The sequence below is a fragment of the Clavelina lepadiformis genome, chromosome 5, assembly GCF_947623445.1.
Source record: "Clavelina lepadiformis chromosome 5, kaClaLepa1.1, whole genome shotgun sequence".
Taxonomy (NCBI): Eukaryota; Metazoa; Chordata; class Ascidiacea; order Aplousobranchia; family Clavelinidae; genus Clavelina; species Clavelina lepadiformis.
In genome coordinates this window covers 18,995,405-19,016,624 of record NC_135244.1, presented here as the reverse complement: position 1 = coordinate 19,016,624, position 21,220 = coordinate 18,995,405, and the positions used below count along the sequence as shown (strand labels likewise).

Here is a 21,220-nt window from a genome sequence, read left to right as displayed (position 1 = left end):
AAAAATGGCTGCCACTATTTAATCGGAAAAATCGTGCGTTGAAAGCTAATTTCGACAGTTTCTTGTTAACCTAACTTAAATGACATAACCTAAAATCTAACCTAAAATCACTTCTTGCATTCCTATTGTCCTAACCTACTTACCTATCTTTAGCAACAAGTAGCGTGACCTACATACGGTGAAATACCGGTAATCATTTCGTATAAAAAATCAAAAACCCAAGTAAAAATGTGTGACAATTATAACTTGCACAAAGGCTAGCTCCATAATCGGGGCTAAAATAATGAGACATCATCGCTGGGTTAAAATCATGCAAAAACTTTCCTCAGTCTGAGGATAAAAATAATCACACCATACAAATCAAAAAGAGGCTCTAAACTTCACCAGATGTGGTTTTCTAACAAAACAAGAAAAGTTTGGGTCTTTTATCAGCCACCAACGGTCAGAAGTCAAAAGAGAAAATCAATAAACTACAACTTTGATTGATTTATGTTATTCTTATTTGACCAGTCTACAACGAGGTTAGCACCATACCCGTACTTTTCGTACATACATAAATAATTTAAATATTTCTGATAATTTTAGGACACACAACACAAGTGCAATCGGATGTTTTAGACAAACCTAAACAAAAGTTGTTCAAACTATTCTAGCATAGTAGTACGGTAGCCTGTAAGTACGGTAGCCTGTAAAGGCCACAACAATTATAATTTGGGTTCCGCAAAATATTTATGATCACCACAAAAATATTTCACGTTAGCGCAAAATATTTATGATCACCACAAAATATATATTTTTCTCAGCAAAATATTTTAGAAATTCACAATATATATTTTGTCTCCCTCTAAAATTATTTTGTGCGTTGAAATTATTTTGTGCCTTGAAAAAATATTGCGACTTCGAAATATTTTGCGAGGTCGAAATATATTTCGCTGTGGAACTTCCACTACCGCAACAAATATAAATTCGCCGCACAATATTTTAGAATCGCCGCACAATATTTTAGAATCTCATCGCAACATTTGAAAATGTGTGCTTACCGTATGGTAGGCGTAGTTGATGAGGTCTTCGGGAAAGGAATAAGGTTACCGGTCACAGCCACAAATAGTGAGAGATAGTAAGCTTTTGCAAGCCTTAACAAGCTTAGGTGTAGGCTACACGTTAAACATTGTAAGGTCTTTTGCAAGTTCAGTATGCTAACAAACTTTCTAGGGCTTGGCTGTATAGGTTAGGCCTACCGAATGTAAGGTGTAGGGCTATAGGCTATGTTGTTTTTTTTGTCTCGAAGACCAAAGCTGTTCATAACAGCAAAAATTTTAACTGACTTTTTCAGAAATTTGTTTTATAAAATGAAGTGTACCTTCTTAGTGTGAAAACTGATCTTCATTGCAATGAATTGTGTTGAGTGCCATAATGAAATACCTGACATTTTTGTGATATGTTCACACTGTGGTCACGGTGAGTAGCGTACCTTTCAAGTGAAGATATAAATATTTTAATGAAAATTTGGCTGTAGACTAACATATTTTTTGTTTTCTTTTTTACACCAACAAGAAATGTTTTACCTAAATCGACTGTGTGTCTGTGTATTATTATTAATAACGAATTATTATTTAGTAAAAAATATATCATACAACGTGCCAAGTCATGTCTCAAAAGTCCACATGTTGTTTTTATGTTTTGCAGCTACTACTTTGGATCAAGATCAAATAATATCTGAATATTTCCATTCAGGATATGAGTATGGAGAAATTTTACAATTGCTACACAGTCGTCATAACTACGCAATCAGTATGAGAACTTTAAAGAGACGATTGCACAAAATTGGACTGCGAAGAAAATGTGGCTGGAAAAAAGACATCACCGTTTTATTTCAGGCAGAAAAACGTATCGAGGAGTTGTTAGATGGACCCTCTTCTTTTGGTGGATATCGGTCAGTTTGGCACACATTACAAATGGAAGGTTTAAGAGTACCAAGGTTGTATGTAGCTGATGTACTACGTAATATTGATCCGAAAGGGTGTGAGGCTCGAAGAGCTCACCGTTTAAGGCGAAGAGAGTATCACAACCCTGGGCCAAATTATGCATGGCACACAGATGGTTACGACAAGCTGAAACCATTCGGATTTTCTATACATGGTGCAATTGATGGATTTAGTCGAAAAGTGCTGTGGCTTAATGTTACACGATCAAACAAATGTCCACATGTTGTCGCTAATATGTATATTAAAGCTGTCACTCACTTCCAAGGCTGTCCGATTGAAGTAGTATCAGATTTGGGTACAGAAAATGGATTGTTGGCAGCAGCGCAGTGCTTTTTTCGTGATAACATTAACTCGCATCGTTATGTACCATCACTCCGAAATCAGCGGATAGAAAGCTGGTGGTCAATATTCTCCAGGTTTCGTGCCTGTTGGTGGCGCAACTTTTTTAGTGACCTTGAGTTTCGAGGTATTGTGGATTTCTCCCAAACACTCAGCAAAGAATGCTTGTGGTATTGCTTTTCATGTTTAATTCAAAATGACTTAGATTTTTTCAAGGACCACTGGAATACTCACCGAATAAGAAAATCTCGACATAATGTAATTGCAGGACGGCCAGATTTACTATATTCCATGCCAGAAAGATATGGAGGAATTTCTGGCTTATTAAAAAACGTTGCACCACACAACATTAGTTTGGTATTGGCTGAAATATCACAACCAACTGAAACTGAAGACTATCAAGAATATTTTGATTATGCTACATCTGAACTTGGACAAGGAGTGCCATCTTGTTGCACTGAAGCCTTAGATCTGTATAAAATGCTTATGAATGTAGCCAGAGACCGATAAACGGAACTATTTATTTCTGTGTGAGCAAGTAATGTAAAGTTTATTGCCTATCATTTTAAGTCTATCAACATAAATGTCGTGTTTTGTATTACTTTTGTATTGCATTCATCATAAGCACGATTCTATTACACTGAAAAACTATGTATCAAAATTTTAGCAGATACACTTGAAGAAATACAACTGTAGCTCACAGAAACATTACACTTGAAAAGAATACTGAAAATCTCACAGAAATATATCTACTGTACCACAACAAGCATGCAACATAAATACTGCTAAACACACAAAAAAATTACTAATTTCAGGAAAAACTCAGTTTGGCAAGCTTTGTTTATAAACATTAAACAGTGGTCATTACACATTGAAGGCAAGTGAAATAGGTTCAACAACTAAACTAATGTAAAATATAAAATTTTAATGCAGTCCAAATGCTTGAGCATTACATATTGCCGTTAAAAAGATAGACCTAAAATCGTTTTCTTTCTCCATGTGCTTTGCTGGTAGTGTAACAACCCTGCCGCATGCTCCAACTACAGGGTAGCAAATACTGTGTTTTGGATTATTTTCCAAACAGTTGTGATCGAACTGCACCGAAATTTGAAGGTCGTTCCCAAATATAGGCCTGTGTTTCTGGCCTGTTAGCCAACCCAACACACCTGCAGGTGTCAAGTCAGGAGGAGTACATGAAATTAAATGACAATCATTCTCGTCGTTAGCCAAGATTTCATGTCCAGTTACATTTACCTTATTGTCCTCTAAATGCATTAAAAAATCCACAAAGTTATCCATTATTTTTTCTTCCACAATTCTTTTCGAGGAATTTTCATCAGAGTGATTGGGAATTAACAGACTTGCAACATAATTTGCATCAACAGCACGCTCAGACGATGTGATAAAAAGAGGTTCAAAAAGCAATGGATTCCTTTGTAATGCTGTAATTTCTCATTGTCCCAAAAAGATGCTGCATATGTAAGTTATTTCAAATAGAAATAGACAAAACTGCAAAAAAGAAAAAAACTTGCACTGGTAAGCACTGTAACAAAACATATGTAAAGGGCTACATTTTCTTGAAGATGAAGTGCTTTTAACCTCTAACAAATCGTTACAATACCACTATAGCAGTGGTTCCCAAACTATGGTACACATACCACTTGTGGTACGCCAGCAACTTATCAAGTTTACACCAAATGGATCGCAAATGATCTTTTATTATGGTCGGCAATATTTTAATTCACATAAATTAGGTAGAGTATGAGCAAATTTAATGCTTTATTCCCTACTGAATACTAATTCCTTAGGGTATTGACACATTGGATCGTGAAACAAGCGTTTCTTTGTGACGAAATATAACGTCATTTATTACTAGGTAATAAATCCTTGAAGTCAGTTTTTAATTTTATAGTCCTGCAATGTAGGTGGTACAAGAACGCTGCATAAACCAAAAAAATGGTACGCGAGTAGATGAAGTTTGGGAACCACTGCACTATAGACTGTCTGTAACTTCCACCCGATTTCGCTATCAACTTATACCCAATTAGAAATCTAATGTAAAATAATTACACACAATTAAATAACTTTAAACTTTCAAACCATTTGATTTGTTGTCCATCAAGTTGTCATGGCAGTTACTTCCGTTTTCCTTTGAACTAGTCTCATCACAGAAGTTCTGTGTCTCAATACTGGAATGAGGTTTCTCTAAAAAAAGCCATAACTGAAACAAAAACCAGAAACATGCACAGCAACATTTTTCAAATCAAATTTCTTGTGACGTCTGACGTAGTTACCCCAAAGGCCTAATTAGTATCGTGTTTTACGTTCCACGTTGATTCCTTTATCGCGTGGAATTTGTTTGGTGTAGTGCTGTGCTCGGCTGGGCGACGGTTGTCGGTAGTTACGTTTTGGTTTTAGAGTAAGGTGGATGTTTTTATGAAAAAAAATGCCATTAAACGCTAACAAGGCAAAACCGGCTGAGTGACTAGCCGTTAAGGCGGGAAGATTCCTGGCTAAGGAAAATTTTGGTTGCAATTATACCCTTAGTTTCCAATTATCTGAACGAGCCAATTTGACTGGCATCTTTTACTTTAATAGTGACAATCACACATGCGTTCAGAAACCTTTTTATGGTAATATGATTCACAGCTTACAGTTTAATTGAATCATCCAATCAATCAATAATTCTGTTTATCATAAGTAATATGTTACAAAAAACTTTATACTTATTCCATGTATTGCATAGACCTGTCACATGGTATAATGTATTTAAGATTAAACTGAACTTACCTTGCCCACAAAAGCCGCAAAATAAATGTGTTGAAGAGAGTACTTTTCCACAGTTTGTGCAATACATTGTGCAGATCATTAAATATTCTAATGTACTGGAATCTGACAATTTGTCAACAAGTGAAACTGACTATGAGCACTTTTTTATATAAGTAAACTGACGATTATAGTGTAACTATAGTTAAATAATGAACAAACGGGTAACGTCACTAAATACACAAACAAACATCTACTTCATCATAATTATTGTGATGTATCATTGTAATTACTGCTGTGTAGCAGCTGGACTTATCGCTACAATTGCATTGTTTATTTTTCGCCAATAGTTGTGCTGTGCCATAGTTACGATACTAACTATTACAGTTATAGCACAATAAAACACAATGGTCACTAACATTTAATGAGCAGGAAAAAGTGTCAAACTTTGAGAGCTTAAAACATGCATGATAGCAATAATAGTATTTGTGAAATAACGTGGAAAGTTAACATAGTTCTTCATATTTAGGTCATCTTTAAATAGTTCAAGTCAAAAATACGAAATTAGGGGTTCTTAAACTCTTAGAAATGGTGCCAAAAAACTTGTGTCTCTATCCTATTGCAAAATAAAACAAAATAACAAGTTATGTGCGTGTAACTTTCATCATTGGACTGCAATTTGGAAAACAAACCATTGCCAACCGACAGCAATTGAACTTGGTTGTGAAATAATCAACCCAGTAGCGAAACCATCCAGTGAAAAAAATCCAGCTGTCGTCGTCATAGCTCAAAGAGAATTTTTCGTGCCACCTTAAGAACCTTACGTGCACTCCAATTTCATAACCACTGGACTAAATAGCTTATACTGGCTACAAATTATACGCAAGTACAATCCTGTTTTATAACTAAGGATATAACCACCTGGTGGATCAATGTAAGGGACATGGGGGCCCAATTACAAAAGTAGAAGAGCTCCGAGCTCTGCCAACAGCATCATCATCCACGCTGAAAAATCGTCCGCATGGAGATCCAGTACCAAGGGATGATTCATCCACACGACAGCCAGGCAAATCCTAGCCTCTACAAAGTAAACAGCTTGAATGTAGATACCATGCAGGTGAACCTAGCTGTGATTCTTGGAACTGAGGATGAGGATGTTGGGACCATCTTCCCAACAGAAGATGAGGTATATGCCATCTTAACCTCTGCTGCTGCAGCTTCCTCTGGTGACACAGATCAACCAGTGAAAATGTGTATTGCGGCAGCAATTCCTGAACTCCATGAAGAATACCCTATAGGAACGAATGTGGCTGTGGTGTGGGACAGAGAAAACAATCAACGTCAGTAGTTTTTGGCAAGGGTCTGCCATTTAAACAAAGATGGCACTGTACAATGTGACCAATACCAGCGGGTTAACGATAACAACAATACCATGTGGAGGAGACCAAAAAGAGATGACATTCAGGATGTTATTCCTGTTCAAATCGCCCCTGTCACAGTAGAGACTGAATGGGTGTTCCAAGGTGTGACGACCATTGTGTCGTTACTAAAGTGTATAAATGTTTCTCAAATCTCTGGTGTATTTCATGACACTTTTATGTGAATTTCATATACCGGTAACAAGTTATTTGTATATAGTGTTGAAATTGTCATCATTATTCTTGGATGCGACCAGTAATCTCAAGTTGCACCAACAAAAATGAAAAAACTATGAAAAATAATGACCAAAATATAATAGTTTCAATGTTTTAGGGAACTTTCAAGCATGCTGGGCTTTTTGTTGCTGTTTTAAAGTAACAGGCTCAATTTTCTTCTTCTTTTGACACCAAAATCAGCCCAAAAGCTTGACTGGAAGTAAATTTATTGCAGATTCGTCAATTTGTATGGCGGCCATCTTGAATTTTTCATATAAAGTCCGGGCTCCATCCGGAATTTGAACAAAATCAAAAAAATTTTTTTGCACGTTCCTAGGTATGTCCATAGGCACCTTTTAAACTCCAGTTCTGTTGTGTTACTTGAAAAAAGTCAAAATCACCCCAGTATAGCCCACTGCTATTTTAAGGATGTTTGCTGATGTCACATTTGCAAGAATATTTAACAAAACATGTTCAAAAAACTTGATAAAAATACTCAATCGTGTCGAAGAGTTATAAGAAGAAGCTGGGAAAGGGAAGCTGAGCACACAGCTATTTTGGAGAATTGGTGACAGAAATTACACAATTGCACTTAAAAAAAGTGACAATCATATATTATGTGGGTTTAGTATATATGTGCACAGCCACATGATGCCTTTGTAAAATGAAACCCAACTACTCAAACTATGTCTTCAACTGCAAGGTTGTATACTACACCCTTATTAATTTGGGAAGGCTACAATATCTTTAACTTTTGGTTGAAACGTGTCTATAGCGTTTGGTCCTGTTCCAGGTAACTTTTTATAATGTTCCACCCAGCTTTGGCCTATATACCTAATAGTAATCAAGACAAAAGCCTTCAACATTTTCTTTACAAGTTTGTTAGCATACTGAACTTGCAAAAGACCTTACAATGTAGCCTAGACCTAAGCTTGTTAAGGCTTGCAAAAGCTTACTATCTCTCACTATTTGTGGCTGTGACCGGTAACCTTATTCCTTTCCCGAAGACCTCATCAACTACGCCTACCATACGGTAAGCACACATTTTCAAATGTTGCGATGAGATTCTAAAATATTGTGCGGCGATTCTAAAATATTGTGCGGCGATTCTAAAATATTGTGCGGCGAATTTATATTTGTTGCGGTAGTGGAAGTTCCACAGCGAAATATATTTCGACCTCGCAAAATATTTCGAAGTCGCAATATTTTTTCAACGCACAAAATAATTTGAAAGCACAAAATAATTTTAGAGGGAGACAAAATATATATTGTGAATTTCTAAAATATTTTGCTGAGAAAAATATATATTTTGTGGTGATCATAAATATTTTGCGCTAACGTGAAATATTTTTGTGGTGATCATAAATATTTTGCGGAACCCAAATTATAATTGTTGTGGCCTTTACAGGCTACCGTATGTAAGTGCCACAACAATTATAATTTGGGTTCCACAAAATATTTATGATCACCACAAAAATATTTCACGTTAGCGCAAAAAATTTATGATCACCACAAAATATATATTTTTCTCAGCAAAATATTTTAGAAATTCACCACAAAATATATATTTTGTCTCCCTCTAAAATTATTTTGTGCTTTCAAATTATTTTGTGCGTTGAAAAAATATTGCGACTTCGAAATATTTTGCGAAGTCGAAATATATTTCGCTGTGAAACTTCCACTACCGCAACAAATATAAATTCGCCGCACAATATTTTAGAATCGCCGCACAATATTTTAGAATCGCCGCACAATATTTTAGAATCGGATCGCAACATTTCAAAATGTGTGCTTACCGCATGGTAGGCGTAGTTGATGAGGTCTTCGGGAAAGGAATAAGGTTACCGGTCACAGCCACAAATAGTGAGAGATAGTAAGCTTTTGCAAGCCTTAACAAGCTTAGGTGTAGGCTACACGTTAAACATTGTAAGGTCTTTTGCAAGTTCAGTATGCAAACAAACTTGCAAAGAAAATGTTGAAGGCTTTTGTCTTGATTACTATTAGGTATATAGGCCAAAGCTGGGTGGAACATTATAAAAAGTTACCTGGAACAGGACCAAACGCTATAGACACGTTTCAACCAAAAGTTAAAGATATTGTAGCCTTCCCAAATTAATAAGGGTGTAGTATACAACCTTGCAGTTGACGACATAGTTTGAGTAGTTGGGTTTCATTTTACAAAGGCATCATGTGGCTGTGCACATATATACTAAACCCACATAATATATGATTGTCACTTTTTTTAAGTGCAGTTGTGTAATTTCTGTCACCAATTCTCCAAAATAGCTGTGTGCTCAGCTTCCCTTTCCCAGCTTCTTCTTATAACTCTTCGACACGATTGGGTATTTTTATCAAGTTTTTTGAACATGTTTTGTTAAATATTCTTGCAAATGTGACATCAGCAAACATCCTTAAAATAGCAGTGGGCTATACTGGGGTGATTTTGACTTTTTTCAAGTAACACAACAGAACTGGAGTTTAAAAGGTGCCTATGGACATACCTAGGAACGTGCAAAAAAATTTTTTTGATTTTGTTCAAATTCCGGATGGAGCCCGGACTTTATATGAAAAATTCAAGATGGCCGCCATACAAATTGACGAATCTGCAATAAATTTACTTCCAGTCAAGCTTTTGGGCTGATTTTGGTGTCAAAAGAAGCAGAAAATTGAGCCTGTTACTTTAAAACAGCAACAAAAAGCCCAGCATGCTTGAAAGTTCCCTAAAACATTGAAACTATTATATTTTGGTCATTATTTTTCATAATTTTTTCATTTTTGTTGGTGCAACTTGAGATTACTGGTCGCATCCAAGAATAATGATGACAATTTCAACACTATATACAAATAACTTGTTACCGGTATATGAAATTCACATAAAAATGTCATGAAATACACTAGAGATTTGCACGAAATCAAAAATTTTTTTTTAAACATTTCTAGGTATGTCCATAGGCACCTTTTAAACTGCAGTTCTGTTGTTTTTGAAAAATCACCCCAGTATAGCCCACTGCTACTTAAAAGCATTTTTCTATGTTACTTAGTTATAAAGCAGGATTGTACTTGCGTATAATTTGTAGCCAGTATAAGTAATTTAGTCCAGTGGTTATAAAATTAGAGTGCACGTAAGGTTCTTAAGGTGGCACGAAAAATTCTCTTTGAGCTATGACAACGACAGCTGGATTTTTTCACTGGATGGTTTCGCTACTGGGTTGATTATTTCACAACCAAGTTCAATTGCTGTCGGTTGGCAATGGTTTGTTTTCCAAATTGCAGTCCAATGATGAAAGTTACACGCATGTTTTAAGCTCTCAAAGTTTGACACTTTTTCCTGCTCATTAAATGTTAGTGAGCATTGTGTTTTATTGTGCTATAACTGTAATAGTTAGTATCGTAACTATGGCACAGCACAACTATTGGCGAAAAATAAACAATGCAATTGTAGCGATAAGTCCAGCTGCTACACAGCAGTAATTACAATGATACATCACAATAATTATGATGAAGTAGATGTTTGTTTGTGTATTTAGTGACGTTACCCGTTTGTTCATTATTTAACTATAGTTACACTATAATCGTCAGTTTACTTATATAAAAAAGTGCTCATAGTCAGTTTCACTTGTTGACAAATTGTCAGATTCCAGTACATTAGAATATTTAATGATCTGCACAATGTATTGCACAAACTGTGGAAAAGTACTCTCTTCAACACATTTATTTTGCGGCTTTTGTGGGCAAGGTAAGTTCAGTTTAATCTTAAATACATTATACCATGTGACAGGTCTATGCAATACATGGAATAAGTATAAAGTTTTTTGTAACATATTACTTATGATAAACAGAATTATTGATTGATTGGATGATTCAATTAAACTGTAAGCTGTGAATCATATTACCATAAAAAGGTTTCTGAACGCATGTGTGATTGTCACTATTAAAGTAAAAGATGCCAGTCAAATTGGCTCGTTCAGATAATTGGAAACTAAGGGTATAATTGTAACCAAAATTTTCCTTAGCCAGGAATCTTCCCGCCTTAACGGCTAGTCACTTAGCCGGTTTTGCCTTGTTAACGTTTAATGGCAATTTCTTTCATAAAAACATCCACCTTACTCTAAAACCAAAACGTAACTACCGACAACCGTCGCCCAGCCGAGCACAGTACTACACCAAACAAATTCCACGCAATGAAGGAATCAACGTGGAACGTAAAACACGATACTAATTAGGCCTTTGGGGTAACTACGTCAGACGTCACAAGAAATTTGATAAAAACAGGTGTACAAGAACAAGTAAAAGAACATAAACAAGTAAAATACGGCAGACAGTGAACATGCATAAAAACAACACAATGCAAAGAAAAGACGGTGTATAATGTGGTGTCTACAAAACAGGTGCATAAAAATAATCCCGTGACATAATGCTTTATTTTAACATCAGTCATCTGGTAATGATTCAAAGCTAATAAATTAGTGACATTTTTGTATAGCAATTAATTTAATACATATGTAATTATACTTTTTTGACAGGCAAGGTTTTTGGCAGGTTCGAACAAATGCTGGGGAAATTTACTTAATTTAATTTACATTTTGTTAATTTGAGAAACGCTAAAGATAAACACCTTACCAATTTTTGAATAATGTGGGATTTACTTGCGCAGAACATTTGCAATCTACCAGTTTAAGATACGGTATTGATTAGCCCTGTTGTTATATTTATTATAAAGCCAAATTACTAAAATGCAACAAATCAAAGTTCCGTATGGGGGCCCCCTGAAATTTTATATGTCAATTTAGTATGCCTTGGGCTGTTACTTCATGAACACCTAATAAAAACACTTGTCTCTAACTCTTGCAATAGAATGTTGAAGCCAAGACTGCAATTTTGAGCCATAAAAGTGAAATATCAATTTCCACATACAATTTTGGCTAACCTAATCATGCGCTCGGCAAGTTTTTAACTCGCAATTTGCTAGGGTAATACCTACACTGAAAAACAACACCAGCCATGTTGGTATCTGATTGGTCTAACACACTTTTTTAACCATTACGTTGAAAGTCCCACATTTTCATGAAATTATAGCATAACAGCGCCTTAACCGATCAGACCATGGTTATTCAATAAGGCACGATGAAGATTTTATGTTGCAGAGGCTGGGCATGATAGTAATAAATACTAATTTATATTGACAGATACACATTCTTTGAAGCGAAAAAGTGATGTCATGTCATTCGGACAATACAAAGCTGTGAAGGGATCTCAATGTAAAGAAAGGGTAACGAAAAAGTCAAAACCAAATGAAGTAGGAGTTCAAATAGGAATGCTGGATAGAGGTGGAAAAGATTTTGAATTAAAGCCTATTAGAAACCAAACAATTTTACTAAACATTGGCAAAACAGAATCTGTTGACTCAATTTTGGAAAAAGCAGTTAAAAAATACTTACAATTTTATCCAAAAAGTCATGATGATGGGGCAAGTTGTTTGGAATATTTGAAGCATTACAAAGGAATCCATTGCTTTTTGAACCTCTTTTTATCACATAGTCTGAGCGTGCTGTTGATGCAAATTATGTTGCAAGTCTGTTAATCCCAAATCACACTGATGAAAATTCCTCGAAAAGAATTGTGGAAGAAAAAATAATGGATAACTTCGTGGATTTTTTAATGCATTTAGAGGACAATAAGGTACATGTAACTGGACATGAAATCTTGGCTAACGCTAAGTCCTCCTGACTTGACACCTGCAGGTGTGTTGGGTTGGCTAACAGGCCAGAAACACAGGCCTATATTTGGGAACGACCTTCATATTTCGGTGCAGTTCGATCACAACTGTTTGGAAAATAATCCAAAACACAGTATTTGCTACCCTGTAGTTGGAGCATGCGGCAGGGTTGTTACACTACCAACAAAGCACATGGAGAAAGAAAACGATTTTAGGTCTATCTTTTTAACGGCAATGTGTAATGCTCAAGCATTTGGACTGCATTAAAATTTCTCGTTGTTTAAATGAGTGTTTTTCATAACAAATGTGTTCAGTTTTCATGACATGTATACCGCTGTTGGCCCACTTGACCCTTTCAATGCAAATTGGTGGCGTCTAGTATTGTATATGTTTGAAATTATAGTCATACTTCCTGTTGAAATGTGTGTACAGTATTCATAAATTGTATTGTTGTCCCACTTGTTAATTAGTGAACAGTTTATATCATTCTGTTGTTTTTATTTTTCAAGTTCATGTTCCTTTCTCATTCCAATTAAAAAAGTTTCCGACTGTTGTAAAACAATTTAATTTGTCAGTTAAACGAAAATTTGCTTAATTAATCCACAGATATAAATTTGTGATAATACTCACATTTATTTAACTTGTTGCTAATTCTGACATATTTTACATTAGTTTAGTTGTTGAACCTATTTCACTTGCCTTCAATGTGTAATGACCACTGTTTAATGTTTATAAACAAAGCTTGCCAAACTGAGTTTTTCCTGTAATTAGTATTTTTTTGTGTGTTTAGCAGTATTTATGTTGCATGCTTGTTGTGGTACAGTAGATATATTTCTGTGAGATTTTCAGTATTCTTTTCAAGTGTAATGTTTCTGTGAGCTACAGTTGTATTTCTTCAAGTGTGTCTGCTAAAATGTCGATACATAGTTTTTCAGTGTAATAAAATCGTGCTTATGATGAATGCAATACAAAAGTAATACAAAACACGACATTTATGTTGATATGAAATGTTGATAGACTTAAAGTGATAGGCAATGAACTTTACATTACTTGCTCACACAGAAATAAATAGTTCCGATTATCGGTCTCTGGCTACATTCATAAGCATTTTATACAGATCTAATGCTTCAGTGCAACAAGATGGCACTCCTTGTCCAAGTTCAGATGTAGCATAATCAAAATATTCTTGATAGTCTTCAGTTTCAGTTGGTTGTGACATTTCAGCCAATACCAAACTAATGTTGTGTGGTGCAACGTTTTTTAATAAGCCCGAAATTCCTCCATATCTTTCTGGCATGGAATATAGTAAATCTGGCCGTCCTGCAATTACATTATGTCGAGATTTTCTTATTCGGTGAGTATTCCAGTGGTCCTTGAAAAAATCTAAGTCATTTTGAATTAAACATGAAAAGCAATACCACAAGCATTCTTTGCTGAGTGTTTGGGAGAAATCCACAATACCTCGAAACTCAAGGTCACTAAAAAAGTTGCGCCACCAACAGGCACGAAACCTGGAGAATATTGACCACCAGCTTTCTATCCGCTGATTTCGGAGTGATGGTACATAACGATGCGAGTTAATGTTATCACGAAAAAAGCACTGCGCTGCTGCCAACAATCCATTTTCTGTACCCAAATCTGATACTACTTCAATCGGACAGCCTTGGAAGTGAGTGACAGCTTTAATATACATATTAGCGACAACATGTGGACATTTGTTTGATCGTGTAACATTAAGCCACAGCACTTTTCGACTAAATCCATCAATTGCACCATGTATAGAAAATCCGAATGGTTTCAGCTTGTCGTAACCATCTGTGTGCCATGCATAGTTTGGGCCAGGGTTGTGATACTCTCTTCGCCTTAAACGGTGAGCTCTTCGAGCCTCACACCCATTCGGATCAATATTACGTAGTACATCAGCTACATACAACCTTGGTACTCTTAAACCTTCCATTTGTAATGTGTGCCAAACTGACCGATATCCACCAAAAAAAGACGGTCCATCTAACAACTCCTCGATACGTTTTTCTGCCTGAAATAAAACGGCGATGTCTTTTTTCCAGCCACATTTTCTTCGTAGTTATGACGACTGTGTAGCAATTGTAAAATTTCTCCATACTCATATCCTGAATGGAAATATTCAGATATTATTTGATCTTGATCCAAAGTAGTAGCTGCAAAACATAAAAACAACAGGTGGACTTTTGAGACATGACTTGGCACGTTGTATCATATATCTTTTACTAAATAATAATTAGTTATTAATAATAATACACAGACACATAGTCGATTTAGGTAAAACATTTCTTGTTGGTGTGAAAAAGAAAACAAAAAATATGTTAGTCTACAGCCAAATTTTCATTAAAATATTTATATCTTCACTTGAAAGGTACGCTACTCACCGTGACCACAGTGTGAACATATCATAAAAATGTCAGGTATTTCATTATGGCACTCAACACAATTCATTCCAATGAAAATCAGTTTTCACACTAAGAAGGTACACTTCATTTTATAAAACAAATTTCTGAAAAAGTCAGTTAAAATTTATGCTGTTATGAACAGCTTTGGCCTGTCCTATAGTAAAAAAGAAAAAATTATTGTAATGTTTTCGCGACAAAAGAAAAACATAGCCTATAGCCCTATACCTTACATTCGGTAGGCCTAACCTATACAGCCAAGCCCTAGAAAGTTTGTTTGCATACTGAACTTGCAAAAGACCTTACAATGTTTAACGTGTAGCCTACACCTAAGCTTGTTAAGGCTTGCAAAAGCTTACTATCTCTCACTATTTGTGGCTGTGACCGGTAACCTTATTCCTTTCCCGAAGACCTCATCAACTACGCCTACCATGCGGTAAGCACACATTTTGAAATGTTGCGATGAGATTCTAAAATATTGTGCGGCGAATTTATATTTGTTGCGGTAGTGGAAGTTTCACAGCGAAATATATTTCGACTTCGCAAAATATTTCGAAGTCGCAATATTTTTTCAAGGCACAAAATAATTTGAAAGCACAAAATAATTTTAGAGGGAGACAAAATATATATTGTGAATTTCTAAAATATTTTGCTGAGAAAAATATATATTTTGTGGTGATCATAAATATTTTGCGCTAACGTGAAATATTTTTGTGGTGATCATAAATATTTTGCGGAACCCAAATTATAATTGTTGTGGCCTTTACAGGCTACCGTATATTCGCTATTTTACTCTTACTAACTTAGGCCCAAGTTCAAGCAACACGTTGTTAAAGGTAAGTGGTTGCGTTAGAAGAATTGCAAAAAGTTGATTGTGCAAAGGTTAAGTTGGATTAGAACTTGGAAGGTAGATTTAGGTTATCTTGTAAGTTGCTTAACAAAATATCTATCAAGTCATAATGGTCCATCGTATCCTTATCAGTTTACAGCAGGCCCATTATGCAATTTTACTTGTTAACCTAACTGAATTAAATAACATGGACACTGGACAGCCAAGTACTTTAAATATGTTGTTCTTACTTGATTGTGGTAAATATTTTTAAAGTGTAAATTAACCCAGACAAGGTATACATTAAGCAGTATAATCTGAAAATGTTTATATTTCATTGCAGTATCCCTGATAGTCTTTTGTGACTTCACATTGCACATCACGTTTGGTTTGGTTTGCTTCCCGTGCGCTATCTCTGCATTGTTAAGAAAACATTGTGTTTATAACAGTCATCAATCCTTCTGCAAGCTTTTCCCCTTTCGTTAATTGTGCCCAAGCATTTGAACAGTTAGCACTATCTTTCTCAATTTTCGCATTTACTAGTAAAACTAGATAATAAAAAACTGAATAAACATGCACAATTTACTTTTGTTAGCAGCAACCTTTGTCAATTGATTTAATGGAAGTTATGAAAAGGTAGTATGTTTTTATTATATACTAAATTTTTGTATGAATAAAAACTCTATATGAGGAATTGCTCATCGATGCATTTACTAGGCAACCAGTATTTTCTTATACGCCACCAAAAAATTGCTGGAAAAAGCTCCAACACATTTATTTCTAGTCTTAAAATGCACCAACTATCTGGCCTATCTGCTGAGCTTTTGATTTCCAACAGTCACATTTTTACCAAAGCAGAGTAATGGGTTCAGTTAAATATGTAAAATGGAAATTAAATCCTACTGGAAAGCTTTTATGATGCACCAGATTTTCTGGCGCAAAATTGCCGTTTTGCCCTATACTCTATGCAGTGATGAAGAAAAGTTTTAATGTTTGTGACATAAGTCAAGTCTTAACACATGCCAAGTCATTTTTCATGTTAGGTCGATAATAATAAATAGCTTTCTGAATACTCGTAACGTAAATATAAGCATAAAATTTGATTTTATCCATTTCCCACATTCAATAGAATATATTGCAAGGTGATAATTTGCAGTGCAATAATTTGTTTTGTGACTCAAGTCAAGTCAACCAAAATTTCCGCGTTAAAACGAGTATCATGTATGCTTATAAGCATTAAAACAGAAGTCAGGTCTTTCCAAAAACCTGACTTAAGTCAAGTCAGTGAATCGAGTCTTTATCTCTGATTCAATGTTCTATGTTACATGGCACAAGTTTTGGCATTACATATATCCGGCGCACTGAAAGTAAACTTTCCAGTAGGGGAATTGAAGTGTTTAAAGAATCTTGAGGGGCAATGAAAGGAACCCTGACCCAAGCATTAGTCAGCCAAAATGACTCCTGATAAAAAATAGTGTTCAGGACATACAACGATACTATATAGGAGTGCAGTTATATATAGAAAGATAGATTTTACAACCCCAACCTAGCTAATGTGACGTTCTCGTAGGTGTGTTCTGCAGCATATGTTGCAACTTTACCTTCACTGAATACATTCAAAATGAAAAATTTTCAGATATCATGTAGCACTAGTTGTCCAGTAGTGGCTGTTTCAAGTAAATGTGTAAAATGTATGCAAAACCTGTATTTAAAGGTCAAAACTATTCTGATGGCACAAGCTACAAAGGAGAGGCATTACACGGTATGTGATTGGAACATTAGTTGGCATCGATATAACAGTGTTTACGTTATCTACAAATGCTTGTTAAATGGACCTAGGTCTACGTCATGGAAAAGGTAAACAAACATTTGTTGACGGCTCTGTCTACATTGGTACCTTCTCACGAGGCTTAGCAGATGGCCATGGAGTTTTACTTTATCCAGATGGGACAGAATATGTTGGTGAATTTACCAGAGGGAAGTTCAATGGCATTGGGAAAGCTACTCTTGCCAATGGCGATAGCATTGCTGGGCATTTCGTAGATGCAAAAGTACAAGGACATGGTACTTAATGTTTGCGTTCAGTTTAGTGACTTCGTAGACCAGTGATACATTTTACTAATGATAGGCTTGTAGGTGATGATAGATACTACACATGTTGGTGGTCACTTTTATACCTTAACAAATAAAACTGATAAAAACTTCTAGGCATATACACGGAGTCTACAACGGGAGAAAAACATGAAGGGGTATTTGAAAACGGAAAGCTGCAGCCATTAGCAACACAGAGTAATCTTCTTGACGAAATAGATGGCTTTGTCTCTGAAGTACAGGAGTTAATAGAAGAGTGGAGAAGTGAATTGTTATAAAGCCAACACTAGGGCAGTGATTTCAATTCCCAAAGAAGCAAGTTGAACAATTTTGTCTTCAAAACGAAGCTCCATTTTATGCCGTAGACCTGTAAGTGAAAACGTTTGTAACCAAATGGATGCAATCACTGTGGGATTTATCGCAATAAAATGTTTTTAATGTTGTTTAATTACTGTGATCAGCTTAATGCGCTACAGCTCACAACTATATTAAATTTACTTTGGTCTCGTTTCTGCATCTGACACATGTCTGATGTAAATAGCATCATCAACTTTCTTCTCTGGGACTGGTTCATGGCTGTATAAAGGTGATGCTGCTACAGCCAACATAGACCCATCACTACTAAAAGCAACTGATGATATTGGTGCTGGAAATCGGTGAAACTGGCACAGCCGTTTCTTGTTAAATCCATCCCACATGTTAACAAATCCATCCCCTCCACCTTTTAGGAAAACATAATTTTGATAATATCAAGGAGGTTGTAAAAAACAATGAAAGCGCTAAAATCGGAAATTTTAAACTATTTGCTTAATATTGTAGCTTATTTAAGAAAGCTGTCAAGGGGGACACTTAAATAAAACGTTTTTCAATGTTCAACAATGAGATTCACCACTACAGTGTTCAAAGCCGTTAAGTTTATCTTTTCTACCTTCCAGGGCATTTATAAAAATTCAGTTTCCTCTGGAGAGTTTTTGTATAAAAAAGTTATTGTTTTGTTTTACACACACAAAATATTTGACGTTTATGTCACTAGAATGTAATATTGCCAAGTTCTGAAAAAAAATTCATATTTTCACATTTACCAACAGCCACGGTGACCAGACATTTATGGCATAAAGCTCAATACGTTGAGGAATGTATGCTGTGGTTGCTCCTGTCGCGCATATTGTAGATAGTTAAAAAGCCCCAATTGTAGACTATTAGTTTTTTACTACAGACAAAGAATACTGGTTGGTTAGAAGAAGACCTATTGGATTTTGTTTAAACTAGTTAAATTTGTGTCACCTCAACAGTATCCACGCAACCCATACCCATAAAAAGGATCAAGACTCACAGTTGGAGAAGAACTCATAGACATATATATATGTAACTTACCTGTAGCAAAGGTACTATAACGATCATGAAAGGCAATTGTATGCACTGGGTAAATATATTCGACGCCATTCTCTTTCACACGATGGCATTTAAAAGCATACTTTTTCTTTTGGACTTCTTGTGAAGGATCAAGATATTCTACAGCTACCCTTCCTTCAATTGAACTTAAAACAAATCCCTATCACAAAAAAATAAAGGAAAATTTTCAACTGTTATTGATCTTAATTTGGTTAGCATTAAAAATAGGTGATAATCTGTGCTATCACCTCTTTATTTGGGAAACTTCTGATGCATCTTGTTTGATATTTCAAGCTGGATTCTCTTCGTTGTTCCACATAACCCATATTCCTTAAATCCCAAACCACGACACATTTCCCTGCAGTTCCAACAATCAGTCGATTTCCGCACACAGACATTGTATATACCTTCCAAAGAATACATGCATGTCAAAACAAAGCTGCAAAGTACAACATTGCATCACCAAAACAGCTTAATTTTCAGTTTATGAAATGGTTATACAGTACACATTATTTTTGAGATATTTGTGAGGCACAATAAATCTAACAGACCATACCCTGCCAGGCTGAGAATATGAACCAATGTTGTTATTGGTGCGTGGATCCCACAATTTAATTGTTTGATCCCATGATCCACTTGCTATGACGTTAGTTTCCGGACAAAATTCTATGCATCTGAATAATACGAAATTGACATGAAAAACCTTGTATTCATTTCAAATACTGCATTTAGCTCAATAAGGTTTGTGTTCATTTTGGAGCGGCATTGGACAACAACGTGGCCAGCGCAACCATTTTATGTGATCCACTTAAACTTCAATACGTAGACTAAGCTTTATTTTACAAAAATACTTGTTACTACAGCCTTGGTTATAAAAGTCATTATTAGTATCATCAATATTTATGACAAGATAATGAAGAGACATAAGTAATCAAACATCACATTAGAATTAAGATTCTAAAACTTTTGTGATTATAACAAGGTTTTATTAGAATTTGTACATTGTATGTAATGTACTGTATATGAACATATATACCTAATCTATTATCTGGCCCTCACACTCTGCAAAATCTTCCGATATTGCACTTTGCATAAAACTATTGCATGACACTGCTCTAAGAATTAGAGTGAGAAAAAATTGTACTTTAGAACCTTTACCATGGACAGTTAAAGTTGTTTTACTCACATTCTTACCTTACGGCATCATTATGTGCTCCAACTATTGTTTCATTTCTGACATTGAAATCATACATAACCACAGATCCATCCAGGCTACCACTCCACCCATGCACAGAATCCTAGCATAAAAAGAATGTAAAATATAATCCTTAAATTATTTAACCAGTCATAACTTGTATGGAATACAAGAATTCTCATAACATACCACTTTCAAGTGAAAAAACTTAGTAGAGCATAGTGATTTTTACAAAACTTGTAGTTTCCTGATGTTTATTTCCGAACAATATACTTTAACTACAAGAACTAACCCATATATATAAATCCAATTAACAGGAATAGGAAATTATTTGTACATTTTCTGAACAACGTGCTACTCTTAATATTGGCTACTTACGAAGAAGCAGCAATCCAAAACCGGTGACTTGTGGTCGTACTGATATCGAAGTGTGTTCTTGGAAACATCATACAAACGGACAGAAAAATCCCAGGAAGATGCAAACAGAAACTGCGATGTGTTAGGGCTAAATTTTACAGCAGATATACCATCTGTGGGGCAGTTGTTTAACTTAAATTCATTAGCGGTAGACATTTTTCCTTTCTTGATGTTCCCTACACTACATACAGGTAGAAAAAGGTTAGCGAGATATTCAGTTAGTTCTAATTTGTAATTCTACACAGGCTATTTGTTAAAAATATTTTACACAATGCATGCTTTGCTCGTTCATTTTTAGATATTTTAATTTTGAACCTACCCAGAGTGGTTACATTACAACACACCCTAAACCAGGGCTTCACTAAAAGATGTCATCACTGGTCATTGTTTGTTTGAACGAACGAAGTAAAACCTTTTGGCAATTTATTCAATG

The 21,220-nt window shown here is 35.3% G+C and overlaps 4 protein-coding genes and 2 long non-coding RNA genes across 8 annotated transcripts; 3 read left to right on the top strand and 3 right to left on the bottom strand.

Annotated features, from left to right (window-relative positions):
* The first annotated feature begins 1,317 nt into the window (after positions 1 to 1,317).
* Positions 1,318 to 2,977, top strand: LOC143459830 (uncharacterized). Its single transcript, XM_076957123.1, has 2 exons — positions 1,318 to 1,458; positions 1,687 to 2,977. The coding sequence occupies exons 1-2, from the start codon at positions 1,392 to 1,394 to the stop codon at positions 2,832 to 2,834; spliced, it is 1,215 nt and encodes a 404-aa protein (XP_076813238.1). The 5' UTR covers positions 1,318 to 1,391; the 3' UTR covers positions 2,835 to 2,977.
* Positions 2,914 to 7,886, bottom strand: LOC143459831 (uncharacterized). Of its 3 annotated transcripts, XR_013117788.1 has the most exons (4): positions 5,115 to 7,886; positions 4,425 to 4,529; positions 3,579 to 3,795; positions 2,914 to 3,490 (listed from the first exon to the last, which is right to left on the bottom strand). XR_013117788.1 is itself a non-coding variant. In XM_076957126.1 (3 exons), the coding sequence occupies exons 1-3, from the start codon at positions 5,191 to 5,193 to the stop codon at positions 3,814 to 3,816; spliced, it is 204 nt and encodes a 67-aa protein (XP_076813241.1). In that variant the 5' UTR covers positions 5,194 to 7,886; the 3' UTR covers positions 2,914 to 3,813. The 3 variants fall into 3 exon arrangements, 2 of the variants coding, with proteins under 2 accessions (XP_076813241.1, XP_076813239.1); XM_076957126.1 differs by having other exon boundaries at positions 2,914 to 3,833; XM_076957124.1 differs by having other exon boundaries at positions 2,914 to 3,795.
* A 419-nt stretch (positions 7,887 to 8,305) lies between these two features.
* LOC143459174 (uncharacterized) lies at positions 8,306 to 13,429 on the top strand. The gene is made up of 2 exons (XR_013117746.1): positions 8,306 to 10,460; positions 11,911 to 13,429. It is a non-coding gene; the product is annotated as an uncharacterized LOC143459174 (long non-coding RNA).
* On the bottom strand, positions 13,357 to 15,557 carry LOC143459173 (uncharacterized). The gene is made up of 2 exons (XR_013117745.1): positions 14,846 to 15,557; positions 13,357 to 14,617 (listed from the first exon to the last, which is right to left on the bottom strand). It is a non-coding gene; the product is annotated as an uncharacterized LOC143459173 (long non-coding RNA).
* Positions 15,558 to 16,103: 546 nt separating this feature from the next.
* On the top strand, positions 16,104 to 18,231 carry LOC143460558 (uncharacterized). Its single transcript, XM_076958123.1, has 3 exons — positions 16,104 to 17,454; positions 17,532 to 17,756; positions 17,901 to 18,231. Exons 1-3 carry the CDS (start codon positions 17,373 to 17,375, stop codon positions 18,059 to 18,061), a joined length of 468 nt encoding a protein of 155 aa, XP_076814238.1. The 5' UTR covers positions 16,104 to 17,372; the 3' UTR covers positions 18,062 to 18,231.
* On the bottom strand, positions 17,851 to 21,220 carry LOC143460557 (mitotic checkpoint protein BUB3-like). The gene is made up of 8 exons (XM_076958122.1): positions 21,107 to 21,220; positions 20,749 to 20,968; positions 20,370 to 20,473; positions 19,732 to 19,849; positions 19,424 to 19,582; positions 19,158 to 19,335; positions 18,282 to 18,504; positions 17,851 to 18,150 (listed from the first exon to the last, which is right to left on the bottom strand). The coding sequence occupies exons 2-8, from the start codon at positions 20,941 to 20,943 to the stop codon at positions 18,138 to 18,140; spliced, it is 990 nt and encodes a 329-aa protein (XP_076814237.1). The 5' UTR covers positions 20,944 to 20,968; positions 21,107 to 21,220; the 3' UTR covers positions 17,851 to 18,137.